This window comes from Schistocerca serialis, chromosome 3 (genome assembly GCF_023864345.2).
Source record: "Schistocerca serialis cubense isolate TAMUIC-IGC-003099 chromosome 3, iqSchSeri2.2, whole genome shotgun sequence".
Taxonomy (NCBI): Eukaryota; Metazoa; Arthropoda; class Insecta; order Orthoptera; family Acrididae; genus Schistocerca; species Schistocerca serialis.
The window spans coordinates 867,222,324-867,247,546 of NC_064640.1; the positions used below are offsets into that span (position 1 = coordinate 867,222,324).

At 40.3% G+C, this 25,223-nt stretch overlaps 1 protein-coding gene across 1 annotated transcript in view; it reads right to left on the reverse strand.

The window, feature by feature from the left end:
- Positions 1–25,223, reverse strand: part of LOC126471008 (mediator of RNA polymerase II transcription subunit 16) — a 289,195-nt gene that overhangs the window by 213,782 nt on the left and 50,190 nt on the right. The window contains exon 3 of the mRNA XM_050099062.1: positions 24,537–24,600. Within this exon, the coding sequence (XP_049955019.1) occupies positions 24,537–24,600 (64 nt within the window). The remainder of the gene's footprint in view (positions 1–24,536; positions 24,601–25,223) is intronic.

Below are 25,223 nucleotides of genomic sequence, written 5' to 3' on the forward strand. Positions count from 1 at the left end.
CAATAAGCTACTGCTAGAATTCAAAAATCTTAGCAGTAATCCACGTGCTTCCAAATCGAAACTGAAGAGTTTCCTCATGGGTCACTCCTTCTATTCTGTCAAGGAGTTCATTGAAAAATTAAGCTGATTCTTGTTGTATTGTTGATTGCATTTGCTTAAACTTATGGATTGACTTTTTTCAGTTTCATAAACATTTTATTTTTATCTGTTATTACTTTTATGTTGCAATTTCATGTACTAACATGTTCCATGATGTTGGAAATTTGCTCCTCAATTTGGTACTATGGAATTTGACGTGTAAATAAAAAAAAAATAAATAAAAAAATAGGTTTACAATGTCGGGTGGAAAACAAAGTTTTTTTATAGCTGACCCATAAACTGGTTATCATATTAAGGTGTCTATGAGCACAGAAGTCTCTCCCATACAATCTAGTCACACAAACACTATCTGGCTCAGGTTCACTGACTATATGTTCATAATCCGAACCAAAGGTTAAGATGTTCTATCTCCATCCTCCACAGCAACAAAACATCTTTCCAATTCATTCTACGTTGTCTTCTTCAGCCCAGCATGCCACCTTCCAGAACCTTGTCCTCCACATCTCTGATGTCTCCATAAAAAACTCCTTCCCTAATAATCCAATTAACTAACAACAGTATCTCCATTTCAATAGCTGTCATTCTTTCCACACTAAAAAATTACTTCTATACTGTCAACCCAATCATTGATGACTCATCTGCAGTGATGACCAATCACTTGCCCACTATGTATTTCAGGTCTTACTAAGACCTTCAGAAAGGCCCTATCTCCAAATACAGTTTGTAAACAGATCTGCTGGCCATGTTCACACAGGCCCCTAATTCTCCAACTAGCCTCAACAAAGAGGTTGAAAAGGCGGACCCCCTTGTTATCCAGTATCACACCACATTGGAATAATTTAATCACATCCTTCAGCAGGGCTTCTACCATCTTTCACTGTGCACTGAAATGAGAAACATCCTCCTCACACTCTTTCCCAACTCCCACTATCTGGTACCCCATTACCAACCTAGTACACAAAATATCATAATCCATCCTTGGGCCACATATATTCCCATTACTTTAGTATATGGACAGTATCCCTGTGGAAGACCCATGCACAAGACTTGTCCTATGCACTTACCTGGCCCATCCTATTATAGTTCTGTCACATGCATATCTGAGCTAATAAGATCTAAGGTCACATTTAGAAGCAGGCATGTCATGTTACAACACAGCTGTAACTTCTGCACAGCCTTTTAAGTGGGCATGTCCGCCAAACAACTGCCCAGCCAAATGAATGGCCACTGCTAGACAGTCACCAATAATAAAGTTGATTGCTCTAAGGTAGAACATACAGCTGAGCACATCATGCTTGGTTTCAGTGGCTACTTCACAAACTTTGCCCCGTGGACCTTGAGTCCCAATATCAGCTTGTCTGAATTATTTAGACAGTAGTCAGTCCTACAACATATCCTTAAATCACATAATCCCCCTGCTCTCAATCTCCAGTAGCCCGTCCCACACACACCTCACCCCATGCACCTTATATAATCTATTAATTTATATTTACACTTTTCTCTCTGCAGTGTCCCTCTCTTATTCTGTTCTATAACCCCAACACCCCATTGCTTTTTCTTCATATGCACTGTGCCACTTCATGATGTGTCACATGCAAGACTCCTCTGCCCGTAACACCAAGGGCTCACCAGTTCTACTTTTCTATCCTGTTTCCTTGCTGCATTTCCCTCTAAACTTTCAATCTTCCTTCTGTGCACTGCACCATTCCCCTCCCACCCTCTAGCTACTCTCACCCAACTCCAGGTAACACAAACCCTGATTCCAGTTGGACCATAACAGTGGGGGAACATAGCCAGCTGGGGCAATGTAGACATGCTTGTATGGGTGTACATTATTTTTAGTATAATTTTTACTTTTTTGTTTAATAATATACAGTATAGCATTTAAATTAGCATATGAAAATGAGTGTTAATAATTCAAGTAGCCGGCCGCGGTGGTCTAGCGGTTCTAGGCGCTCAGTCCGGAGCCGCACGACTGCTACGGTCGCAGGTTCGAATCCTGCCTCGGGTATGGATGTGTGTGATGTCCTTAGGTTAGTTAGGTTTAAGTAGTTCTAAGTTCCAGGGAACTGATGACCATAGATGTTAAGTCCCATAGTGCTCAGAGCCATTTGAACCATTTGAATTCAAGTATGTTGGAGTATTTGTAATAGCATACAATATCTATGAAAAAGAAAAGAATGATTTATCCTGTGATTATGAAAAATGTTAGTAAGGAGGTAAAAGTCGGACTGTAATAATGACTGACTGCAAACAGCTCTGAATGTCAGCTACGAAAGTGTTAAAAAAGAAAACAAAGTGAATGGAAGACTCCACACCTACTTTAGTAAACAAGATTTATATTCATTCATTCACTACTATAGGGCTTATTAAACTGCAATCAACACAGAATGAATATGTCACTACTACGAACGATAATTGGAACTGGACTTTATCTTTTTTAATCCCCCCCCGCCCACACACACACACACACACACACACACACACACACACACACACACAGAGAGAGAGAGAGAGAGAGAGAGAGAGAGAGAGAGAGAGAGAGAGGGGGGGGGGGGCTGCAAACTATCACTGAACACTGCTCTGCTTTTCTGATGCAAAAATCAGGAATGGGAATTTCAAATGACTTTTATTGTTTCATTTTTTATATATGCCAGTGTTCCAAGCAAGGAAGCAATGTATGTGGAAATGAGTGGTTCACATTCATGGTTGCAACCTTGCTAAAATTGCTGGCCAGTGACAAGAAAGTAATGCAAAAATATAGTTTCATTGATATAGCGAAGAAGAGAAATCTTGGGATACAATTCAGGGCATGAAATGATGCAATGAACTAAGACTGAATGAGTAATAAAAGGACAACTACAGTAAAATAGGTGTGAATTATGTACCATATAATGTCAGTGTACACTTCATTTTTGGAATTCAATAAAACTAACAAGAATCACGTATGAGTTAGTTCTGAACCAATAACTCTAATTAAAAACAGAACAGAACACACAAAGTGTGGACTGAGGAAAACCTAATAAGGAACAGAGTGTGGTTGCTCTTGACAGCAGTCAGCTCCTATTAAAGTAGAAGGATGAGGATAGAGACTGTGATGGGTGGAAACAGTGGTAAAGAGACATACATGCAAAGGCAGTAGGCCAGTGAGGAGCTGTAAGAGGCAAACAATAGCACTGAATATTTAGCCTAAAGAGTACAGTCAGATATTAGTGAGTGCAATATTATATTTGATGATTAGACCATATTAGGATATTGTGGCAAATAAAAGGAAATGATCAGGCAATCAAAAATATCCTGTTGAAATAGGAGCCAAAGGTGTTTTGTCGCTATCCATTTCAGAGAGTGAAGGAAGTGTGAAACTTCCAGCAGTGAACTTCAAACTAAGTGTGGATGGGAAATGAAGGCCACTGTCATAAGAGGCAAATAAATTATGAACAGGAAATGATGGCTGCAGAAATAGAATGTATGAGTGTTCATGCAGTGGCTGTGGTAAGAGGTAGGTGTTGAAGCAAAGATAGCTGTAAGAGGAAGGAAATAAAAGTCTTGTTTCATAGGGAATGCAAAATGTATGAATACATAGCTACGGATGTGGAACTAGTGACCATGCCAATGTGTGTGTAATCAAAATAGTAGGGCCTACAGGATAGATAACCAGTGCAGTAATATGGAAGGTGTTGCTGTCTTTTATGTTACACAAACATACTATGGAGTGCCAATTCTTGGTATTTCTGAGTTTACCTGTGAACATATGGGATTGCTTTCATGAGGAGAGGCAAGACCGATTTCTCAACAGGAGTTAAGGAATTTAATGTAGAGCGAGTGATGCAAGATCATTTTGTGGCATTTGTATACAGAAGGTACACTGTGAGTAAAATATGATTATGAATTCTAGTTGAAGAAAGACATGTTCAAGGACAATATATGGAAAGAACAATACAATAAATGATGAAGTACATGAAGCAGAAATAGACAAAAGAAGACAGTTGATGGTCAAAAATGAGATAGCCTTTACAGATAAAACTGCATTGAGTGCAGAATGTAAGTGAAAGAGCACTAAATGTCCTTTGTGAAGCAATAACCAGTTCCAAATGAAATTTCAGTGGCAGAAAAGACAAAATAAACTGCCATGCAGTTTCCAAGTTTAAATACAGTCATTCTGCAGTGTCTTATGATCATGTGGCAGCTGTGGTGGTGGCATGGACTGACATTTAACACATTCCAGTAGAAACTACAGGCACACTGTGATTTCCCTAACAGTCATCTCTCAATGAATCTCCGAGTGCAGCTTCTCAGATTGTTACTTCATGATGCGCTATTTCCGAGCAATGACAGCTTGAAGTCAGCTGTTCACTCTTTTAATACTTTGAAGAGCTGCTAAATGGATGTTTCTCCTTCCATGAAGTGCTTTGTGAAATGAAAAACGTATTACAGGCGAATCACTTCCCACACATTTGTTGGGACAATGTGCTTCCATAGTTGTGTTCATCAGAAACGTTTCTTGCACAATGGGGAACAGTTTGGCTGATGAAGAAATTATGAGGCTGCTTGAATAATCTGGTTCCAAAATTCATGGTAATGGTTCTGAAATCAATGACAGTATTTCTGAAATGCATGGTAATCTGCTTGAATCCTTCATCTTATACGCAAGAACCACACAAGGAAATAAAAAAAAAGTGTAAGATGTCTATAGGGCTGCAGTAGTCACTGTGGCCAGGCAGTAATGTGTTAATAACCTGAAACTAAGATTTTGAATAGCATGATATTTGTCCTGCATAATTCAAACTCTGGAGTTACTGTTTTGCAATATGCCTATAAAAGTGTATTAGAAGTACGTTTTACTGGTGGGAAATGGCTCTGAGCACTATGGGACTCAACTGCTGTGGTCATCAGTCCCCTAGAACTTAGAACTACTTAAACCTAACTAACCTAAGAACATCACACACATCCATGCCCAAGGCAGGATTCGAACCTGCGACCGCAGCAGTCGCATGGTTCCGGACTGCGCGCCTAGAACCGCGAGACCACCGCGGCCGGCTTACTGGTGGGAAGATATAAAGCACACTACTATTGCTTGTAATAACAAAACAATGTCATATTACATTAGAAACAATCACACTTTTGAATTTGAGGCCTTACCCAAAGTGTAGTTTATTCAGAGTTTGAACTTTTTTGTTGGGACACAAGGCCATTGTCTACACTAAGCTGTTCAAGCTCTAATGCCTGCCTGCAGCCAGTCAGGTGTGTGTGGGCAGCAGTAGACAGAAGTGTGCGAACTGCTGACACACTAGCAGTAAGGCAGCTGGGCCACAGCCTATTAGCATCTTCAGTCAAGCATTTTTCATGTGCCCACAACCCATGAGCAGTGTTGGAGACAGCCTGGTCTAAATCAGTCACAGAGTAGTAAGCTTTCTAAAGAACTGTAAGCCTACTACTAACTGATGAAATGGACTTTGTTTCTGCAACAATGATAATAGCTTTGTTTGAGCAGCAGTTCCCAACAGTCACATGCAATCACACAGTGAACGCGGCAGTAAAGTAATGATTTTGCCAATTCTAACTGGTTGTTAGTGACTAGAAGCTGTTCATGCAGTAACTCAAGTTTGTCTGATAGTTTGAAACCATCACATTGAGTCTGTTTTCTTCAAACAGCAACTCAGCATATGTGTGAAGCTCTTTGTGTACAAATAAAAACATAGAAGGTTTTCTCCGACTGGTTGCCGTCAACTGAATAAAATTAAATTTATGAACATAAGGTACACAAAAGAACATAGTACGGTATACTAAAATTTCATGAAACGAGTTGCAGGGCACAGAATGATTAAAACTGTAGCTACATGAAAAACTGAAATAACACTGTAAGAAAAACACACACACACACACACACACACACACACACACACACACACACACAAGACAAAAATAAAGTACAACTTTAGACTGAAAACTTACAGTAAAAAGGAAACAGCAAGGGAAAGAATTAAAAGAATAAAGCAGATAACTGTGCCTGGTCAATTGCTGAAACAAAAAGGATGAGCCAGCTGCTCTGTAACAAACTGAAATCTCCAGCCTAATTGCTTAGGATGGAGTCAAGACACTTCATAAAACTTTAAAACCTTCACTACAATCATCTTGTCATCAGCTAAAACAGAAGACAAAGCCCCATTGAAATTCATTTACACCCTTAGACGTGGAGATGGAGGTGGAGGTACAGGTGCAGGAGTTGGACATGGAGGTGGGAGCAAGGAGGAGGGAAGGAAGCAAGTAGGAGGGAAGGAAGTGAGGAGGAGGTGAGGAGGGGAGTAGGTGGGGAGGAAGGGACTAAGAGGGGAGGAAGGGAGGAGGAGTGGAGGAAGGGATGAGGAGGGGAGGAAGGGAGGAGGGGGAAGGAAGGGATGAGGAGGGGAGGAAGGGATGAGGAGGCGAGGAAGGGATGAGGGGGAGGAAGGGAAGAGGAGGGAGGAAGAGAAGAGGAGGGAGGAAGGAAGGGGAAGGAAGGGAGGAGGTGGAGGAAGGGAGGAGGGGGGAGGAAGGGAGGAGTGGTTAGGAAGGGTGGAGGGGGAGGAAGGGAGGAGTGGTTAGGAAGGGTGGAGGGGGAGGAAGGGAGGAAGGGGAGGAAGGGAGGAAGGGGAGGAAGGGAGGAGGGGAGGAAGGGTGGAGGAGGGGAGGTGGGGAGGAAGGGTGGAGGAGGGGGGGTAGGGAGGAAGGGGGAGGAGGGGGTAGGGAGGGAGGAGGGGAGGAAGGGAGGAGGGGGGGTAGGGAGGAAGGGGGAAGAGGGGGTAGGGAGGGAGGAGGGGAGGAAGGGAGGAGGGGAGGAAGGGAGGAGGGGAGGAAGGGTGGACGAGGGAAGGTGGGGAGGAAGGGTGGAGGAGGGGGGTAGGGATGAAGGAGGAGGAGGGGAGGAAGGGAGGAGGGGAGAAAGGGTGGAGGAGGAGAGGGGGAGGGGGGTAAGGAGGAAGGGGGAGGAAGGGTGGAGGAGGAGATGTGGTAAGGAGGAAGGGGGAGGAGGGGGAAGGAAGGGAGGAGGGTGGAGGAAGGGAGGAGGGGAGGCGGGGAGCAAGGGAGGAGGGGAGGCGGGGAGCAAGGGAGGAGAAGGGGAGGAGGGGAGGAAGGGAGGAGAAGGGGAGGAGGGGAGGAAGGGAGGAGGGGAGGAGGGGAGGAGGGGAGATGGAGGGTAGGAGAGGAGGAAAGGAGGAGTGGAGGAAGGGGGAGGAAGGGTGGAGGAGGGGAAGTGGGGAGGAAGGGAGGAAGGGGGAGGAGGGGAGGAAGGGAGGATGGGAGGAAGGGAGGAGGATGGGAGGAAGGGAGGAGGAGGGGAGAAATGGAGATGGGGAGGTGGAGGGAGGACAAGGGGGAAGTGAGGGGATAGCAGAAGGGACAGAATAAATGGGGATGGGTGGTGAAGTGAAAGGGAAAGGATGGGGATGGGTAGGAGGATGTGGCAGAAACGAAGTTTTAAGTGTTTGTAGTGTTAGACACTTTTATGAAATCTGTAAAGTTAGACCCATCAGATGGGCTGAATCTAAGGTGCCAGCTGATAAATTGGAGTGGGATTATGCCCCGGTGACAATGAAGCCTGACAACTTGCTGTTGTATAAAGTGTCACAGTTCATGGCTAAGAGATCTGAGTACAATTTGGTCATCAGGAGTAACATAAAACATGACAGGCTCTCTGCTAAGACAAAGACAATGGGGAAACAAAATTTTTGTCCAGTTAAATATGTTCCTCGGAGATCTACAGTCCCCTGTTGGGTTAGTGCTTAGCTGTGTGGGATCCATGCAAAGAACTGTTTGAATTATTAACTGACCTGTCTACTCATTTAATTTGTTATCAAGGGAAGCAAATGTGAATGTTCATTATACCCAGTGATAAGCAAGGATTTGACTCTTGTGAACTGATGAGGGAGTGATGTACATATCGTGAACTAACATATGTATATGTGCTGTGTATATGTTCAGCATTATGTGATGGACAGTAGTGGTGAGAGATAGCAGCAATATGTTTTGTCATTCTGGGAGGGCCTACATGTTGCAAAGGTTGTTTCAACTATGCTCCAGAATTTTCGCTGGGAAGATCTTACACATGCTTCATACAGTCCAGATCCCTCCCTATGTGATTTCCATATTTTTGGAACTCTTAAAAAATACATTTGTGCCCTTTGATCTGCTTCAAGTGAAGAGGTGCATGCCCAAGTACGATCACGGTTCCATACCGAAATACCTCCACCAGCAGACACTTTCACCACCTCCCAGTGCCAACGGCCCAGGCAGAATGGAAAGTCACACCTCATACTCTTGGCTTCCTACAGTAGTTTGGCCTGCCTTTAAAAGTCAGAAACATGCCAATAATACACACACTCCTGCAGGCACTGAGATGGAGCATAGACACAAAAGCGCCAAGAATGCACACAGGGAGGCAGAAGAAGAATCAACCTGCTTAAAAATATGTTTGACGGGGAGTAAGGAGGTTGCTTATCAATAATGAATGCCAGAAGATTCTTGGACAAAGCACAAAACATAAAACTGTCATTACAAGAAAGTGTTGTGTATCTGCTTTCACAGCAACATAATAATGTGCAAAAACATTCGGACAATGTGCTGGACTGTTTGCGACCAATGCTTGGAACTCCCTTTACAGTGAAAATGCGAGACAAACAACAGTTCCTGAGTCACACATTTGCCCACACATGATAAAAAAATTTTTGCCATTGCTGTGTGGCATTCTTACAAAGGGCGATCAGTCACTAGGTAGCATTGTAAATTTAGTTCACCAATGACAACGCAGAGAGGAAGAAAAATTCAAGGAGTCTGTAAGCTAAGGAGAGTGGTGAGAAGTGTAGGAGACAATCAGTGAGACTGCACAAAAGTGAGAGGACAGGGATGCTCTTCCACCCGTCACTACTTAGTCTGATGACTGATTCTGATCCTTACTGCTATCCAGCACTCAACTGAGCATTACAATTTCCTCACTCAACTGAGCATTACAATTTCCTCACCTAACACATGCCTCCCAACACCGAAATAATGCTACTTCATCCACCTAATAACATGGTGTGCAATCAATGTGGAGATCATTCCAGAGCCTCACCGTAAAGCAAGGGAGAACTGCCGACTTGGTAACACACAGCTATGAGGTGACATGCCGTACCAAGCCAACATCTGTCACTGACATCACCACACCGCAAATGACTATGAAGAACGGTGAGATGATTTGTTCCCCCATTCCTTCCCCTTAATAACTGAGTCACGTCCACGACCAGTCAAATCAGCCCTGAGATTTGTTATTTGCATAAACAGTGCCACAATAACAGAAAACATTTCACTTTTTAATCCTCTAATTAATCTGTTCCATTTGCAATCAATGCCTTAATCTCATTATCTTTTGCTGTTCAGTTTCACTGTATGATCATAGTAGTTATTTAATTATTGGCTACTACCAGGGTGGGGTGAATTCATTAGCAATCTGTGTGTCATATCATGCCAGAGTTTGGAGCTTTGAATTCACTACAGTAGGTGACCACATATATTTTTCCTTGCAGGTATTGACCGTCCTGTCTCACAGTGAGATAAATGTATTAATTATTACGGCGATTACTTTCCAATCTGTCTGATTATCATTTGAGTGCCCTTATAAATTACTTCAGGGATTATCATTTGAGTGCCCCTTATAAATTACTTCAGTACCTTTTCATTCTTAGCACTAACAGCTGCATGGGAAAGTAAAAGTTAGGTTTCAGAAGATGAACAGGAATGAGGCTCCTGCTAATCAAGAGAACTGGGTATTGTGCAAAGCTGACAATTTAGGTTATCAGACCCTAATCTGGTGGAATTTCACTGTGTACAGGCAAACTAAAATATTTTAATCGAAGTGTGGGTACTGCAGTTTCACATAGAAAAAATTTAAAAAATGAAGAATAGGCTTTAACACACTTTTAATGTGAAGTAGTATATGTGCTCCAACCAACAGCACATTATGAGGGAAAAGTAATTTTTGTTTCCAAAGCAGTACTATGAGAAGGTGAACTGCATCTTCTGTGCAGAGGAGCACTGTTCAGGGTCAGTGATGTTTGAAGGTCGTGAGGTCCCACAGTGCTGACAACTTGTGGTGCACTCTCTTCAGCAATATGCACTCTTTTTTTATATGTATTGCAGCAGTGCTGACAGCAGGCGAGTGCAGTACATTGTCACCGTAATAATTCAACAATGCCAATGTAATGTGAGGCAGGTTAGTTTGCTGAAACAGCAAACTTAATGGTACTGCACACTCTTGAATGGCAAGGGCACTCTAGCAGCATGGCCAACTCCTGCCCAGAGAGCAGCAGTTCGCTCCCAGTACACACCAGCCATCAACCATCACTGCAGGACAGGCACCTTATCGCAGTGGGCATGACCCACCATGACGCATCCAGGTGCCACCTGGGCCCACAGCAAATACTCCATGATTGATTGTGTGCTACTGGCAAAGAGACCGTGCTGTCAGCTTATGTAACAAAGCCACCAGGACTCAGTAGACAATCCACATCAGCATCATGGGGCATGCAAGCAGCACAGCAGAATTCAGGACCAGTCATGCACTGACATGGTGCACTACACAGTGATGATGCTTCAAAAATAACTTGTTACATTTGCAGCTGCCTTTCTCTGAAGCCTCCTGAGCTCCCACCTCATCTTCACTACTCACTTGCACCACCCTGCCTCATAGCCACCCTTCCCTGCAATGGGGGCACTATAGTATTATTTTACACCCACATAATTTGTGAAGGCAACAACTAATAGAATTTTATTTTACTAATTTAAGTGCTAACAGAAGCACTATCTAACCAGTAAAATAAACATCACACAAGACAGTAAAACCGCCTGTCACAGTTGCCATTTTAACCCCACCACACAGCAAGAAAAAAAAAAGAAAAAAAAAACACTATTTATTCTCCACTACAAAACTGAATAAAAATTACAAACCGCTACTATCAGAAACTTTACAGAAATATGTTGCATAGCTGCCAACTTTGAGAAGAGGCTGTCAGTAACCACATGGCAAAATAAAAATCAGAAGGCCAAAGTAAGCCTCTATACAATAAATTTCAGATGCTTTCCACCCCTACATAACCTTATGATGTCCCTTGGTTAGAAAACAGTTTTATTCCTACCCTTTAATCTCACATGCACAGACCAAAAAATGTTTGATGTCACTCATCACAACCTATTTTAGTAAGTCGTGGCAATGAAGTCATTTATAGACAGGTTTACTACATACTCAGGAAGAAAAATTGTTACAATTCATAAAACATTTTAGTAGCACATAATTAGCAAAATGTAAACAGTACCTTCTCTCATTTTTTAAAAAACATCAAATTATAAAATGTCTAGTTTCATAATTTTTTAGTAACTTCCTGTAAATTCACAGTTAAGGTGACAAATCCATAACAGAGACAAATCATAACATTTGGCAGTTTGGTGCTGAAACTTGATAGACAAATATACTGGAGGCCCCTGTCCATAATGCTACAAATGTTCTCAATTGGGGAGAGATCTGGTGACTTTGCTTGTCAAGGTAGGGTTTGGCAAGCATGAAGACAAGCAGTAGAAACTCTTGCTGCATGCAGGAGGGCATTATCTTTCTGAAATATAAGTCCAGGATGGCTCATCATGAAGGGCAACAAAACGGGGCATAGAATGTTGTCCATGTACCACTGTGCTGTAAGGGTGCTGTAGATGACAAGAAAAGGGGTCCCACTATGAAATACAATGGCACCACAGAACATTACTACTGGTTGTCAGGCCGTATAGTGGGTGACAATTAAGTTGGTATCCTACCACTGTCCGGACCATCTCCAGACATGTCCTCAGCTTCGGATCTCAGTGATTGAAATAGAACTGTCTCTTCAGTGATGAGTCCTGCTTCATACTGAACCCCGATGACCAGTGAAGATGTGTCTGGAGACATCCTAGACAGAGACAGGATACCAATCTGACTGTTGCCTGCCTTACAGCTCGACAATCAGGAGTGATGGTCTGGGGTGCCATTTTATTTTGTAGCTGGACCCATTTGGTTGTCATCCACAGCACCCTTCCAGCACAGTAGTATGTCGACAATATTTTAAGCCCCATTTTGTTACCCTTCATGGCAAGCCATCCTAGGCTTACATTTCAGCATGGTAATGCCCACCTACACACTGTGAGTTTCTACTGATTGTCTTTGTGCTTGTGAAACCCTACCTTGGCAAGCAAGGTTGCCAGATCTCTTCCCAATTATGAATGTCTGAAACATTATGGGCAGGGCCCTCCAACCAGCTACAGATTTTGACGATCTAGAGTGTCAACTGGACAGAATTTGGCACAATATCCCTCAGGACATCCAAAAAATCAATCAATCGATGCCAAGCTGAATAATTGTTTGCATAAGAGACCAACGTATTAATCACTTGCTCAATTTCTGAAGCTCTTTCTCTTCATTAAATTGTCCAATTTTTCTGAAATTGTAGTCATTTGTCTGTCTGTATGTGTACACTATATCTGTGGTGTCACCGCCAGACACCACAATTGCTAGGTGGTAGCCTTTAAATCGGCCGCGGTCCGTTAGTATACGTCGGACCCGCGTGTCGCCACTATCAGTGATTGCAGACCGAGCGCCGCCACACGGCAGGTCTAGAGAAACTTCCTAGCACTCGCCCCAGTTAGACAGCCGACTTTGCTAGCGATGGTTCACTGACAAATTACACTCTCATTTGCCGAGACGATAGTTAGCATAGCCTTCAGCTACATCATTTGCTATGACCTAGCAAGGCGCCATTACCAGTTACTATTGATGCTGTAAAACATGTACTGTCAAGAGCGATGTTCACCAATTATGAATTAAAGTTAAGTATTCCAGTAGTTACATACGTTCTTTGCTACTATAAATTCCTTGTCCTGTTCCAGACCTCATGCCAGCCTGCATGAGCTTAAACGCGTGCCTTTCGGCTTCCTGTCATAGTGGATTGGCTGTCTTGCCAGTCCACAACAATATCTACCAATTTCCATTCCATCAGATCATTCTATCAGGGTGCATTGTTTTCTTTATTAATAATGTGCAGCTTGTTTCTGTACTGAAACTTTTTAATATTTTGTCTTCTAATGTTTTCTTTATTTTCATGGTTAAAGTCATTTCCCGATATTAATATGGTTTTTCTTGCATTTGTGTATGTGTTGCTTTCATTTGCCCAATTGAATGTTTAATATCTTGCTGTTTTAAAGGAACATGACAGAGACATAATAATCGTTCATTTAGCCTTTGCTGTTCTTTTTCAGAAATGTGTATCTTGGTGAGGTTGACTACTCTGTCATAGAAGCTATGTCTATATGCTTTTCTTGTACTTCATTCATGGCAACCATGTTGCTATTTCAGTCATTCTGCTTTTTATGATTTATGAAATATGTACACACAAATAATAAAACTGTATTTTGTATGAACATAATCTGTGTGAAGCCTACGACACAAAATATATAACAACATTGGAAGTAATACATACAACACCAAAAAGTTATTACCTAAAATATTGGAGGAATTTGAAATTTTTATGAATTTTACTGAGGGAACAAGGTGCAGCCATCTGTAGACGGTGATGCACGTTGGAACAAATGACGCCTTTCGTATACATTCCAAGGTCATACTGTTATCATCCCAGGGACAGACAGAGGAGGTTGAGAAGTCCAACCTCGCTTTCTTAGATTAGGCAACTCTTATGCAGTCCAAATAACAATCACTGTAGGAGGGACAGAAGTGTTAGTACAAGACCCAACGAAATGCTTCCTACAGGCAAGCATATTAACATTCTAGTGATTTACTCCTGAAGCATTTGCAACAAAGTGCCAGAGTTTGAAGTGCTCCTAAGGAAACAGTGAAGCTCTAACTGAAAATGTAAGAGAAAAGCTAGCTTCACTAGTACATAAGTTACCAAATCATTCTGTCGTCATCAGAGGAGACTTTAATCATCCAACTATCAATTGTGAAAATTACAGCCTTTTAAGTGGTGAGCGTGACAAGACATCCGGACATACATCACTATCAAGCGGAAAGTGCAATCCAACATGTCAAAACATGCCCTGAAATTTTTTAACAAGGAGAATACCCCAAAAGAAGCACAATGTCAAAATTTTAGTTGCTAAGACAAAAGACAAATATTTTTTTAAAATGCTGAAATTTGCCAAATTCCTGGCTCACCATATGGCTGGAGAAATGTACACTCATGCCATGGCTGAAGCAGACAGCGCACACCCAACACGGTGGGCACATATCCTTGGTTGACAGCACATCAGTAAACAGATAACACAGCATAACATGATCATGATTTGAAAAGCAAATTTCAGTTTCTGTTGACAGTTTCAATGACACAATTGTTCACAGTTACTTCTTGCTCAAATTTTCAGCTCATTGAATATCCATAATTATTATGAGGCATGTTCAGAAAGTGAGCATACTGAAACCGTAAAAGGCTGTGGTCTTTTGTTTTTTGAGAGTTGGCAACGTGGTAAAGAGTGATGCCCAGAGCAGAGTGAGCATCATGGGTACACAGTGGTACAGAAAATCACATTGTAGTGTTCAATTGTACAAAAGAGGTCAGTAAGAAATCCCGCCAAGTGTAAGTCACATGTTATGATCCGCTTCATACTCATGGAAGGAATAACACCAACCAAAACTTTTTTCTCAATCAAAATGTTTATGGTGAAAGTGTTATGAACAGAGTAAGAGTGTTTAAGTGGTATAGGGAGTTTCTTGGAGGCAGAACAAATGTTCACAATGAACACAGGAGTCTAAGAACTTCCATTCTGACCAATGAATTGGTGCAAAAAATCAAGGAAACTGTCATGAAGATCGCCAATTGACAATAGATAAAATTTCTATACAGAACTCTCTTATAGGAGACAGGCACAGAAATGCTGGGATACCAAAAATGGTGCACAAAAAAATGGTTCAAATGGCTCTAAGGGACTATGGGACTATGGGACTTAACATCTGAGGTCATCAGTCCCCTAGACTTAGAACTACTTTAACCTAACTAACCTAAGGACATCACACACATCCATGCCCAAGGCAGGATTCGAACCTGCGACCATATAAGCAAATGGTGGGCAAGATTGGTCCCAAAACAGCTGACAGAACAGCACAAGAAATTCAAAACCACAATTTCAGCTACAAAAGAATCATGGCCTCAGTGTCTTGTGACCAAAAAGGCACCATTTTGATCGAATTTCCGCCTCAGGGGGAGACGATAAATGCACAACGATATTGGGAGACCCTAAAAACTGAAAAGGAACACTCAAAACAAAAAAAGGGGGATGCTCACGAGGGGAGTGTGCTTAGACACATTTGATCAGGTTATTTTGAACCCCCCGCCCAACCCCCTCATTCTCTGACTTGGTGTCTTCAAATTATCTTCTCACCTTGCTGAAGGCAAAAATGAGTGTATTTAGATTTTCAACAGATGAGCAGGTGCAGAAAGACATTCTGAAGTGGAGGAAGGATTTGGCAGGAGAGTTCTTCAAGGATGCTATAAAGAAGCTTGTGCCTTGGCTCACCACGTGCAAGGAATTGGATGGTGATTATTTGAAAAAATAGACAACAAGTATATCCACACTATTCTGCAATTTTTTTCAAATACACTTTGTCTGAAAAAATATAAAACTCTAGTACATTTACTTTCTGAAGATGCCTCTTAGTAGCTGCCTTTGCAGTATCACTAAGCATTAACCCTGGAGATAAAACTAAATTAATTTTCTTTGTTAATTCTTCATATATGCTTGCCAATAGCATCTATCTTTGTGCAGGTTCCAGAGTTTCACAGGATTGTGGAATCCAGTTAATGTTTTCAGCCTTGTAAAGATGTAATGTGAAAAACATGGTATGCAATCGAAAACACTTACTTCTCCTGAAGACCTACATATGTGTTACTTATTAGCTAATTTCTTGGATATTCATTCCAATGATGTTGACATTTTGTTAAAAATTGAGGAAACATGAGAAGAAACAGGAAATGACTCAAGACAATTTCATGAACTGTTGTTCAAAAGACAACTGTTGCGCTAATTGAAGCTGAGAACAAAAATAGAGTACCTTCCAAACACAAAGAAAACATGCACAGTTATAGCTTACAGTGAGAAAGAAACGACTGTAAATGTTTTGGTTAAACTAAGGAGGGAGAAAACACTTCAACTTAAGCCGTGTGCAGAGCCAGTTTCATTTCATAAATCTGAACATGAATCATATGAATGGAAGAAAGACTTACAAGAAGAACAAAATATGAGTCAAAATGAAACTCACAGAAGTGTGAAAGAAAAACCATTCAAAAGATTTAGAATTGCTCGTGAGAGTCAATGCACAGTTACCAACGGAGATCTACAAGACTTGGTGCTCTGAACTGCAAGTACGATAAACATTACTGCCTTCCAGGCTTCTACGACTTAGTTAAACAGACTCAGGAGAAATTACATGGAAAAGGAAGTCACAAAATTAAAAAGTTTACCTCAAGTAAACATGTCGAGGAGATGTCATAAATAAGTAATGCTATCAAGAAATTCATATGTCTGACATGAAGACGAAGCTTCTTGTTATCACCTAAAAGCTGTGTATAAATCAGTCAGGTTTCATGCAAAATAAATTCATCATTTCGAGGAGAGGAAAAGAAAAAACAGAGAGAGAGTTGCTTGTGCAGTCAATGAATGCTGTGACACACCCATATACAAAAAAACCAGTGATAAGTATCAGTGGATTACTGTTTCTACAGCTTTATCTCTGTTTTCAGGAACAACATGGCAAACTGACAAATTAGGACCAAAAATTAAAAAAGAAGGACTGTTTACCTGCACAAGTCTCGTAATTGAGATAGTAAAATCTGGAAAAACAGGAGAGAAAAATTTTCCATGTTACATTGGAAACACCTTCTTACCAATTGCAGAGAATAAGTGATTGCTCCTATTGGACTCTTGGCCTGAACATAATGGCCCCTCTGCCTTTAGGAGGACGATGAAAAGACTTAATATAAATAGAATTCCACCTGGAACTAATAGTGCACTCTAGTCCCACGATAAAAAAAGCTTTCCAACAGTGTAAAGCACTTCTAAGAAAATAACTGAACAATATAACTTCCAATAGCTCTTTTGTCATTTCAGATGCATCAGCAGAAAAGTACTGTTAAACTTCGGTCATTTCTGTATTCTCAGTCTGCATCATCACATTATATGAATTAGATCAAGTATGCCTAGTACCCAGACAATATGTAGAATAATGGCCATGACCATTTCTTGCTCCTTTCCATTCCTGTCTAAATAAAACTAGTAATCACTGTGAAGTCTCTGAATGCATTATTTTTCTTTTATCAGGTGTGCCTATTGCATAGAAAATGTTTCTTTACGTCATCCAATAGACACTTCACATTTTTGTGATGACTACATGGAATAAACATGAACCTGTTCCATTGTTAGTCAAATACACATTATTCAAAAATTACCATAAGAACTAAGTTACAGCAATTGTTATATAATATTTCATGTCTACAAACTGAAGTCCCAATTGAAGGACGTCTCCTACAATGTAACATCAAACACTGTCTTGACTTTCTTTCCTCTGCTAGTCACTTGGGTAACAATTACATCTGTAGGAGTTTAAATGTCAATATGTACTGGAAGCAATTCAAAACAGTAATGAGTTGAGACATTTTTGGTATGGTTTAAATGCTTAAAATTCATGTGTGTACTCTGGACTTCGCACTATGCCATGCTATGTCCTCTTGTCAGGGCTGTGCCCCACTGCAGTGGCCAAGCAGTTCTAGGCACTTCAATCTGGAACCGCGCGAACACTACAGTCGCACATTCGAATCCTGCCCCACGCATGGATGTGTGTGATGTCCTTAGGTTAGTTAGGTTTAAGTAGTTCTAAGTCTAGGGGACTGATGACCTCAGATGTTAAGTCTCATTTGATGTCCAGAAACTTTGAATCTGTGCCATTTGTTTTCATTGTGTGTGTGTGTGTGTGTGTGTGTGTGTGTGTGTGTGTGTGTGTGTGTGTGTGTGTGTGTGGGAATGGAGTGGGGGGGGGGGGTGTTCTAGTTAGTGCTGTCTGATAATTCATTTAGTGTGTTGAATAGTATTTTGTTACACAGTTCTATTTGGTCACTGAGAATTTTTCCCCCCTTGTGATAGCTTCCGGCTGTCATAATCTTCTTCTATTGTTAAAAATTGGTACAGATGGTTACTGTGTTTTAGGATTTGGAGGTCTGTTTCTATGTCAGTGGGATGGTGGTTGTTTCTGATGAGGTGGGCTGCAAATGTGGAATGTGTTCTGTCGCTATTCAATGTTCTTACATGTTCAGAGTATCTTACACTGAAACTTCTGCATGTCTGTCTAACATATATTGAATCACTGTCTTTTGCAGGTTAGCTGGTATATGCCTGCTTTGTTGAATTTATCTATGGTGGTGTTGGGTGTTTTTAATCTTTTCTGCTTGGTGTTACTTGTTTTATATGCCACATGTATATCCTGTTTTCCTATGATGTTTCCTATCATGTGTGTTATTTTGTTGTTAAACGCCAGGGTGTGCCACGTTCTCTTATTGTTTGTGGATTCTTCACTTACGTGCCCCGTGTGTCCTCTGTTGTCTGGTTGCTGCTGGTCTGTTGTGTTGTGATACTGTTGCGCGTGTTCTGCATCAGTTGTGTTTTTATTTTATTGTTCAGTTTGTTACCAGTCTGTCTGATTATGTTTAGTTCTTGTGTGTAGCTATCTTTGTCCATTGGGATTCTGTTAAATCTGTGTAGGATGTATCTGAGGCTTGCCTGCTTGTGGGCTTTCAAGTGGTTTGCCCTGTTGTGAATAACTATACTGGTTGATGTAGGTTTTCTGTATATTGCGAACCAGTGTTTGTGGTTTTTGTTTTCTATTGATATGTCTTGGAAATTTATGTTTTGTCTCTTTCAGTTTAAAGGGCAAAGTGTATTTTTGGGTCAGCAGTATTGATGTCTCTGTAGTATCCAGTCAAGTGTTTCATCTATCAAGGAAATTATGTCATCAACGTAGTGGTACCAATGTATTACTTTGTACTGTTTTAATTTTATTATTTCTTAAAAGACTTTGTTTTCACGGTGATTAAGGAAGATGTTGGCCAGCATGCTGCTTATGGGTGACCCCAATAGGAGTGCTTCCTGTTTAAAGCAGAACTCATCTTTCTAGCTGAAATAATTTTGTCCTGTGATTACCTTCAAAATAGTTCAGACTGTTTGTATTTGCAAGATAATGTTTGTCTGTCTTAGTTGTCTTTCAGTTATTTTGATTGTTTCTTCTGTTGGTATGATGCACTGTCAAATGACAGTAGTGTAGCTGTGCTGGGTACATTCATGTCTTTTATTTTGTTGATTAGGTCGTTAGTGTTTTCTAAGCTTCCTGCTCTCATCAGATTATCAGGTCTGTGAATCTGGTAAAGTTCTCAGTGTGGGTGCCCCGGGGTTCTTCTGTGCTATTCTTTTTATTTGGCAGTCAGAGTGTAGATTTGATATTTTTTGTAGTTTTTGTGTCTCTCTTTGGAATCTTTTGGTGGAGTCACTTTTTAGTTTTCTTGTTTGGTTTGCTGTTATGAAATACAGTGTTTTCTCAGTATAGTCCTTTTCACACGTGATAACCAAGGTTCTTCCCTGGTCTGTTCTTGTGACCATTGCATTTTGTGACTTCAGTTTATTGTGTACGTCTTTGGCTGCTTTCTCTTCTGTGGTTATCTTGTGATCACTGGTGGTATTTTTGTTCTCTCTGATAAGCTGTCTGCTTTCTCCTGCTATTAGTTCTCCAGTTAGCCCTGAATAGAAATTTCCTGTATCTTTCCTTTCTAACTGTTTATTGTGCATTAACTTTATATAGTGATGTTTTGTATTGTTCTTTGAGCGATGTGTGTTTAGATTGTGTTTGGGTCCATTTTGTAGTAGTTCCTCCTATGTTGAGAACTTTATTTCAGTTAAATTAACAACTCTTTCAAAATGTTGTGTGTGCCAGTATCTGTTGTTTCTATTGTGAAGGTTTGTGTTCAATAGTCTGTTTAGTTTCTGGTCTTGTTTCTCAAGCTTTTTATAATGAATTAAGAATGGATCCACCTTTTTGGAAGTACACAAAATCTTCTTTTAATTTTAACACCAAAACATGTTTCACCATAGCATCCCCTGCAGGTTTTTTTTCTTTTATTTTTCTGAGATACATACATACAGATTATGTTTAGGTTAGGAAATAAGCCACAACAGATTCTTTTGTTATTTCAATTATATATGCACTTTACTTTTTATTTTACATTGTGTATGTCCTATGGCTGCCAACCAAAATCAACCACAGGTCAAAATTATTACATCATGTCAAAGTGCATCAGAAATGTAAACTTGTGCAGAGAAATGTGTTTCCAAGCCACAACAACATAGTAAGAAGCAGTATTCACAAATGAGCAGGAGAAGAAGTCAGTAAACACTGTGAAAATATGAAACATAATCCATGAATTACAAACTGCATGGAATAGTTTGTCATACCTAAGGTTCACAAACCTTATACTGATGTCCACATGTTCAGTTAAACTACACAACAACATGTTTGGCACACAATAACAAACTTGTAATAGCTCAGGATAAGGCAAATACTACAATGGTAAGACCAGAAACGGGTATATGCCACCAATTTTAGTTGAACATACAATTCTTTTTCTTTTTTGCAGATGACATGGTTTAACAATGTAGACCTGTGGCTGATTTTGGTTAGCAGCCACAGGACAAATACAATGTAAAATAAAAGGTAAAGTGAATATACCCTGAAGAGCAAAAGAAACTGGTACACCTGCCTAATATTGTGTAGGGCCTCTGCAAGCAAGCACAATTGCCGCAACACAATGTGGTATGGACCTGACTAATGTCTAAAGTGGTGCTGGAGGGAACTGACACTGTGAATCCTGCATGGATGTCCATAAATCCGTAAGAGTACGAGGGGGTGTAGATTCCTTCTGAACAGCACGTTGCAAGGCATCCCAGATATGTTCATGTATTGGGAGTCCGGTGGCAAGTGGAAGTGTTTAAATTCAAAAGAGTGTTCCCGCAGCCACTCTGTAGCAATTCTGGACATGTGGGGTGCCACATTGTCCTGCTGAAATTGCCTAAGTCCATTAGAATGCACAATGGACATAAATGGATGCAGGTGATCAGACAGGATGCTTATGTAAGTGTCACTTGACAGAGTCGTATCCAGACAAATCAGGGGTACAATATCACTCCAACTGCACACACCGCACACCATTACAGAGCCTCCACCAGCTTGAACAGTCCGCTGCTGACATGCAGAGTCCATGGAGTCATGAGGTTGTCTCCATATCCATACACACCCATCCGCTCGATACAATTTGAAATGTCAGACCAGGCAAGATGTTTCCAGTCATCAACAGACCAATGTCGGTGATGACAGGCTCAGGTGAGGCATAAAGCTTTGTCCTGCAGGCGTCAAGGGTACAAGAGTGGGCCTTCAGGTCCAAAAGCCCATATCGATGATGTGTCATTGAATGGTTCGCACACTGACACTTGCTGATGGCACAGCACTGAAATCTGCAGCAATTTGCGGAGGGTTGCACTTCTATCATTTTGAACAATTCTCTTCAGTCGTCGTTGGTCCCATTCTCGCAGGATCTTTTTCTGGCTGCAGCGATGTTGGAGATATGATGTTTTACCAGATTCCTGATATTCACAGTACACTTGTGAAATGGCCATACACTACCTCAGAGGTGCTGTGTCCCATTGCTCGTGCGCCGACTATAACACCACAGTCAAACTCATTTAAAACTTGAAAATGTGCCACTGTAGTAGCAGTAACGAATGTAACAACTGTGCCAGACACTTGCTGTCTTGTATAGGCATTTCCGAATGCAGCACCGTGTTCTGCCTGTTTATGTATCTTTGTATTTGAATATGCACGTCTATACCAGTTTCTTTGGTGCTTCAGTGTACAATAAAATAAAAGGTAAAGTGCATATATAACTTAAATAACAATATAATCTGATGTAATGTATTTCCTAATCTAAACATAATCTGTATGTGTGTATCTCAGAAAAATAAAAGAAAAGCCCACTGAGGGTTCCACATCTGTGGTGAAACATGTTTGGCTGTTAAAACAAAACAATATCTTGGGTACTTGCAAAAAGGCAGACCCCACCCATAATCCATTACAGCATTTGGGCAATAAATTGTTTAAGTGTTCTATTACAGTATAAGATTAAATGGCAAGAGAGATTTTTTTTTTCTATTGCCCATTTAACATTTTGCTCAGTATAATAGCAACCAAATTGCCTGTGGGAACAACAGTGTTAATAATCCAAATATGCTCAAGTTTTCTTTGGTATTACCTGATTCCCAGGAAAAAGGTCATAATCAGTTATTCCGTGCTTTTGAAAATTGTTAGTGAGTAGGCACAATCTGGCTTGTAATTAAGTTTGCTTGGCAACAGTTCTGAACACTAAAGCACTACAAAAGAATTAAAATACAGAGAATGTAAGCTGTACTAGACCTCCAGTTATTTTAGTAGATATTGTCTCTCTTCCTTCGTTAACATAAGAGCATTCTATATCGTGATTGACACAAAATGAACACAAGTTGTCTCTACTATTATCTGTAACCTAATTATATTTTTAAAAATAACAATAATAATGGAGAGAGAACATTACACCTACAGCAAGGTAAGAAGGGCCCACATTGAACTTTAAAATAGTTAATAATGATTTGTCTTCAAAACCCACTCTGTTCCAAGAGGGGGTAACTAAAACTGACACACACAGAGACCAGTAGCTGTAATGACTTTCAAATCATCACCCAAGCCAAAAGAGTGTCATGATCAGGACCTAACTAAAGCACAGAAGAGGAATACATAAACTGCATTTCCTTGGACACAAAATGAAATGTATGAAACACATTTGGAGGAACTTCAGGTACTCTGCTTACTTAAGGAAGCTAGTAGATAAAAATTTTGTGATAGGATCTTCGGCCATAATTTTCATGCAGTATTTTCATGTCAGTGTTCCAGACACTGGCAAAAAACACACACTTCCAATGAGAGATGATTTTAACCAAACCCACGAATAATCATTGCTTTCTCGTTCAGGACAACTTCCAGCTGTCTTGCATATGTAGACTTATACTAGACAGAGCTAATATTCTCCTCTATGGGTTAACATAAGGCAAGAGCAGATGCCCTCAATGTATGAGGCTGAGAATCTCACTGAGAGTTCATTTGTTACCTGAGCAACTGTATAGGAACAATCACATGAGAACTGAAGTTCATATCTGGGCTGTGAAGTAAACGTGAGGAGACTCCAAAAATGGGGACACAATGATCATGAGAATCCTTATCATCTGGGCAAAAACAATTGTGGCCTAAACAGAAGTCACGGAACAAGCTGTGTGCAGATACTGACAGATCCTAAAGTAATATCTATGAAGATGGAGAGTCTCTACAAGTTCAGCTCTTTATAACTGTGGAGAGGAACAAACCTCCAGCATGTAGAAGTCTACACAGTGCACTTTCACATGCACTCAAAGTGAACTCACAGAAACAATCCAAAATGGCTTCTACATGACCTGCTAGTGAGCGAACACTATTTTATTGAGTAGTTTAAGGCAGTGTTACTAACTATATCTCACTTTGCTTTGCCTTTCCATAGTTTAATCCTGCAATGTTCATTATTAATTTATATCAAGTAGTGCCAGTTTCTTCTTGTGGTCATTTATTTCATTTATAAAAACTGTTGCACTGTTAATTACACTTAAACCTTGAGCCATCATTACTTACCACAGTGCAAAAGGCGTTAAAAATTAAATATGAATTCTCATCTGTGCTTCTGGCATGAGTAAAAAATACTAACAATATCAAAATATCACTAAAACTAACATCCACCAAGATGAAATTAATTGAGAATTAAAAGTTAAATGGCATTTAATTGTCAAAAGAAATGAAATGCCAATGTCCCACAATAAATCACATCCTCATATGTTTAGAACAACTACATAGTTTGTGCCATACGAGTTACCACAGCCACCATACTCATCAGCTCTCTGAGCACATAAGGAGCATTGGAACCATGTTTTAATGAGGAAGTAATTTTCATACAAGTTTATCAGTAATCTCTCCCAGTATAGATCATAGAAATTATACAACATGAGACAAGAATTAAAATGAAGCCTATTTCAGTTAATATTATTTCTCAAAAATTAATTTTCACTTCTGAATTTGAAGTTTTGTGCACTATGATTTGATGCAATATTTTATTTTCACTTAATCCAACAACATAAATAAATTAGGTACACTGTTGTGTAGTATTAACGAACACATCATGCCTTCAGCCGTTTATGAGGATGAGGTAATTTTCGATCACCGATCTTGATATTACACAACAGCAATTAATACATACCAGCAACTTATCACCAGGAACATCCCATTCTAATGCTGTCACTATAGCCTTGTTAGAAATAACCCTGTAATACAAAAATGTACATATTACACAATTTCACTGCAACAAGTATAGCAAAGCAGTCTGCGATACCAAAATAGAATTTTAATGTTAAATAGATAGGCAGTTTGTGAGAGTAATACTGACAGCAAAAATGTCATGCTCATAAAACATCAACTATAAGAAAGAATTAGGGAGAGGGAGAGGTTAATCTCTCCTAACAATGGTAACAGCATTTTAATTGGAGCAAAGGGAGATGGAAGGAAGGTAGGTTAGGGTGTAATGGCCAATTAGTCTTGAAGCCTGTTACTCAACTAGATGAGGATAGTAAAGGAAATTAGACACACGCACTTTGAAGAAACCGTCCAACATCCATCTCAAATTATACACGAGATACTGTGGAACACCTAAAGAAAATTGCCAGATTAAGTTTGTTTTAATTAGGATATGGGGAGAAAAGAATTTTGGTCTTCTTCATGGACATGTTCCAGTAGTCACCAGGTATTATTTATGGGAACAAAACAAAACAAATCAAATGAGATGGGCTACCAGAACCTACTACTGAAAAGACTTCAGAGTTTGAAGCAATGCTAAAATTAAGTAAGCTTATTGCTTAGAAAATTGTGCTAAATATTTTTAATTTTAGAA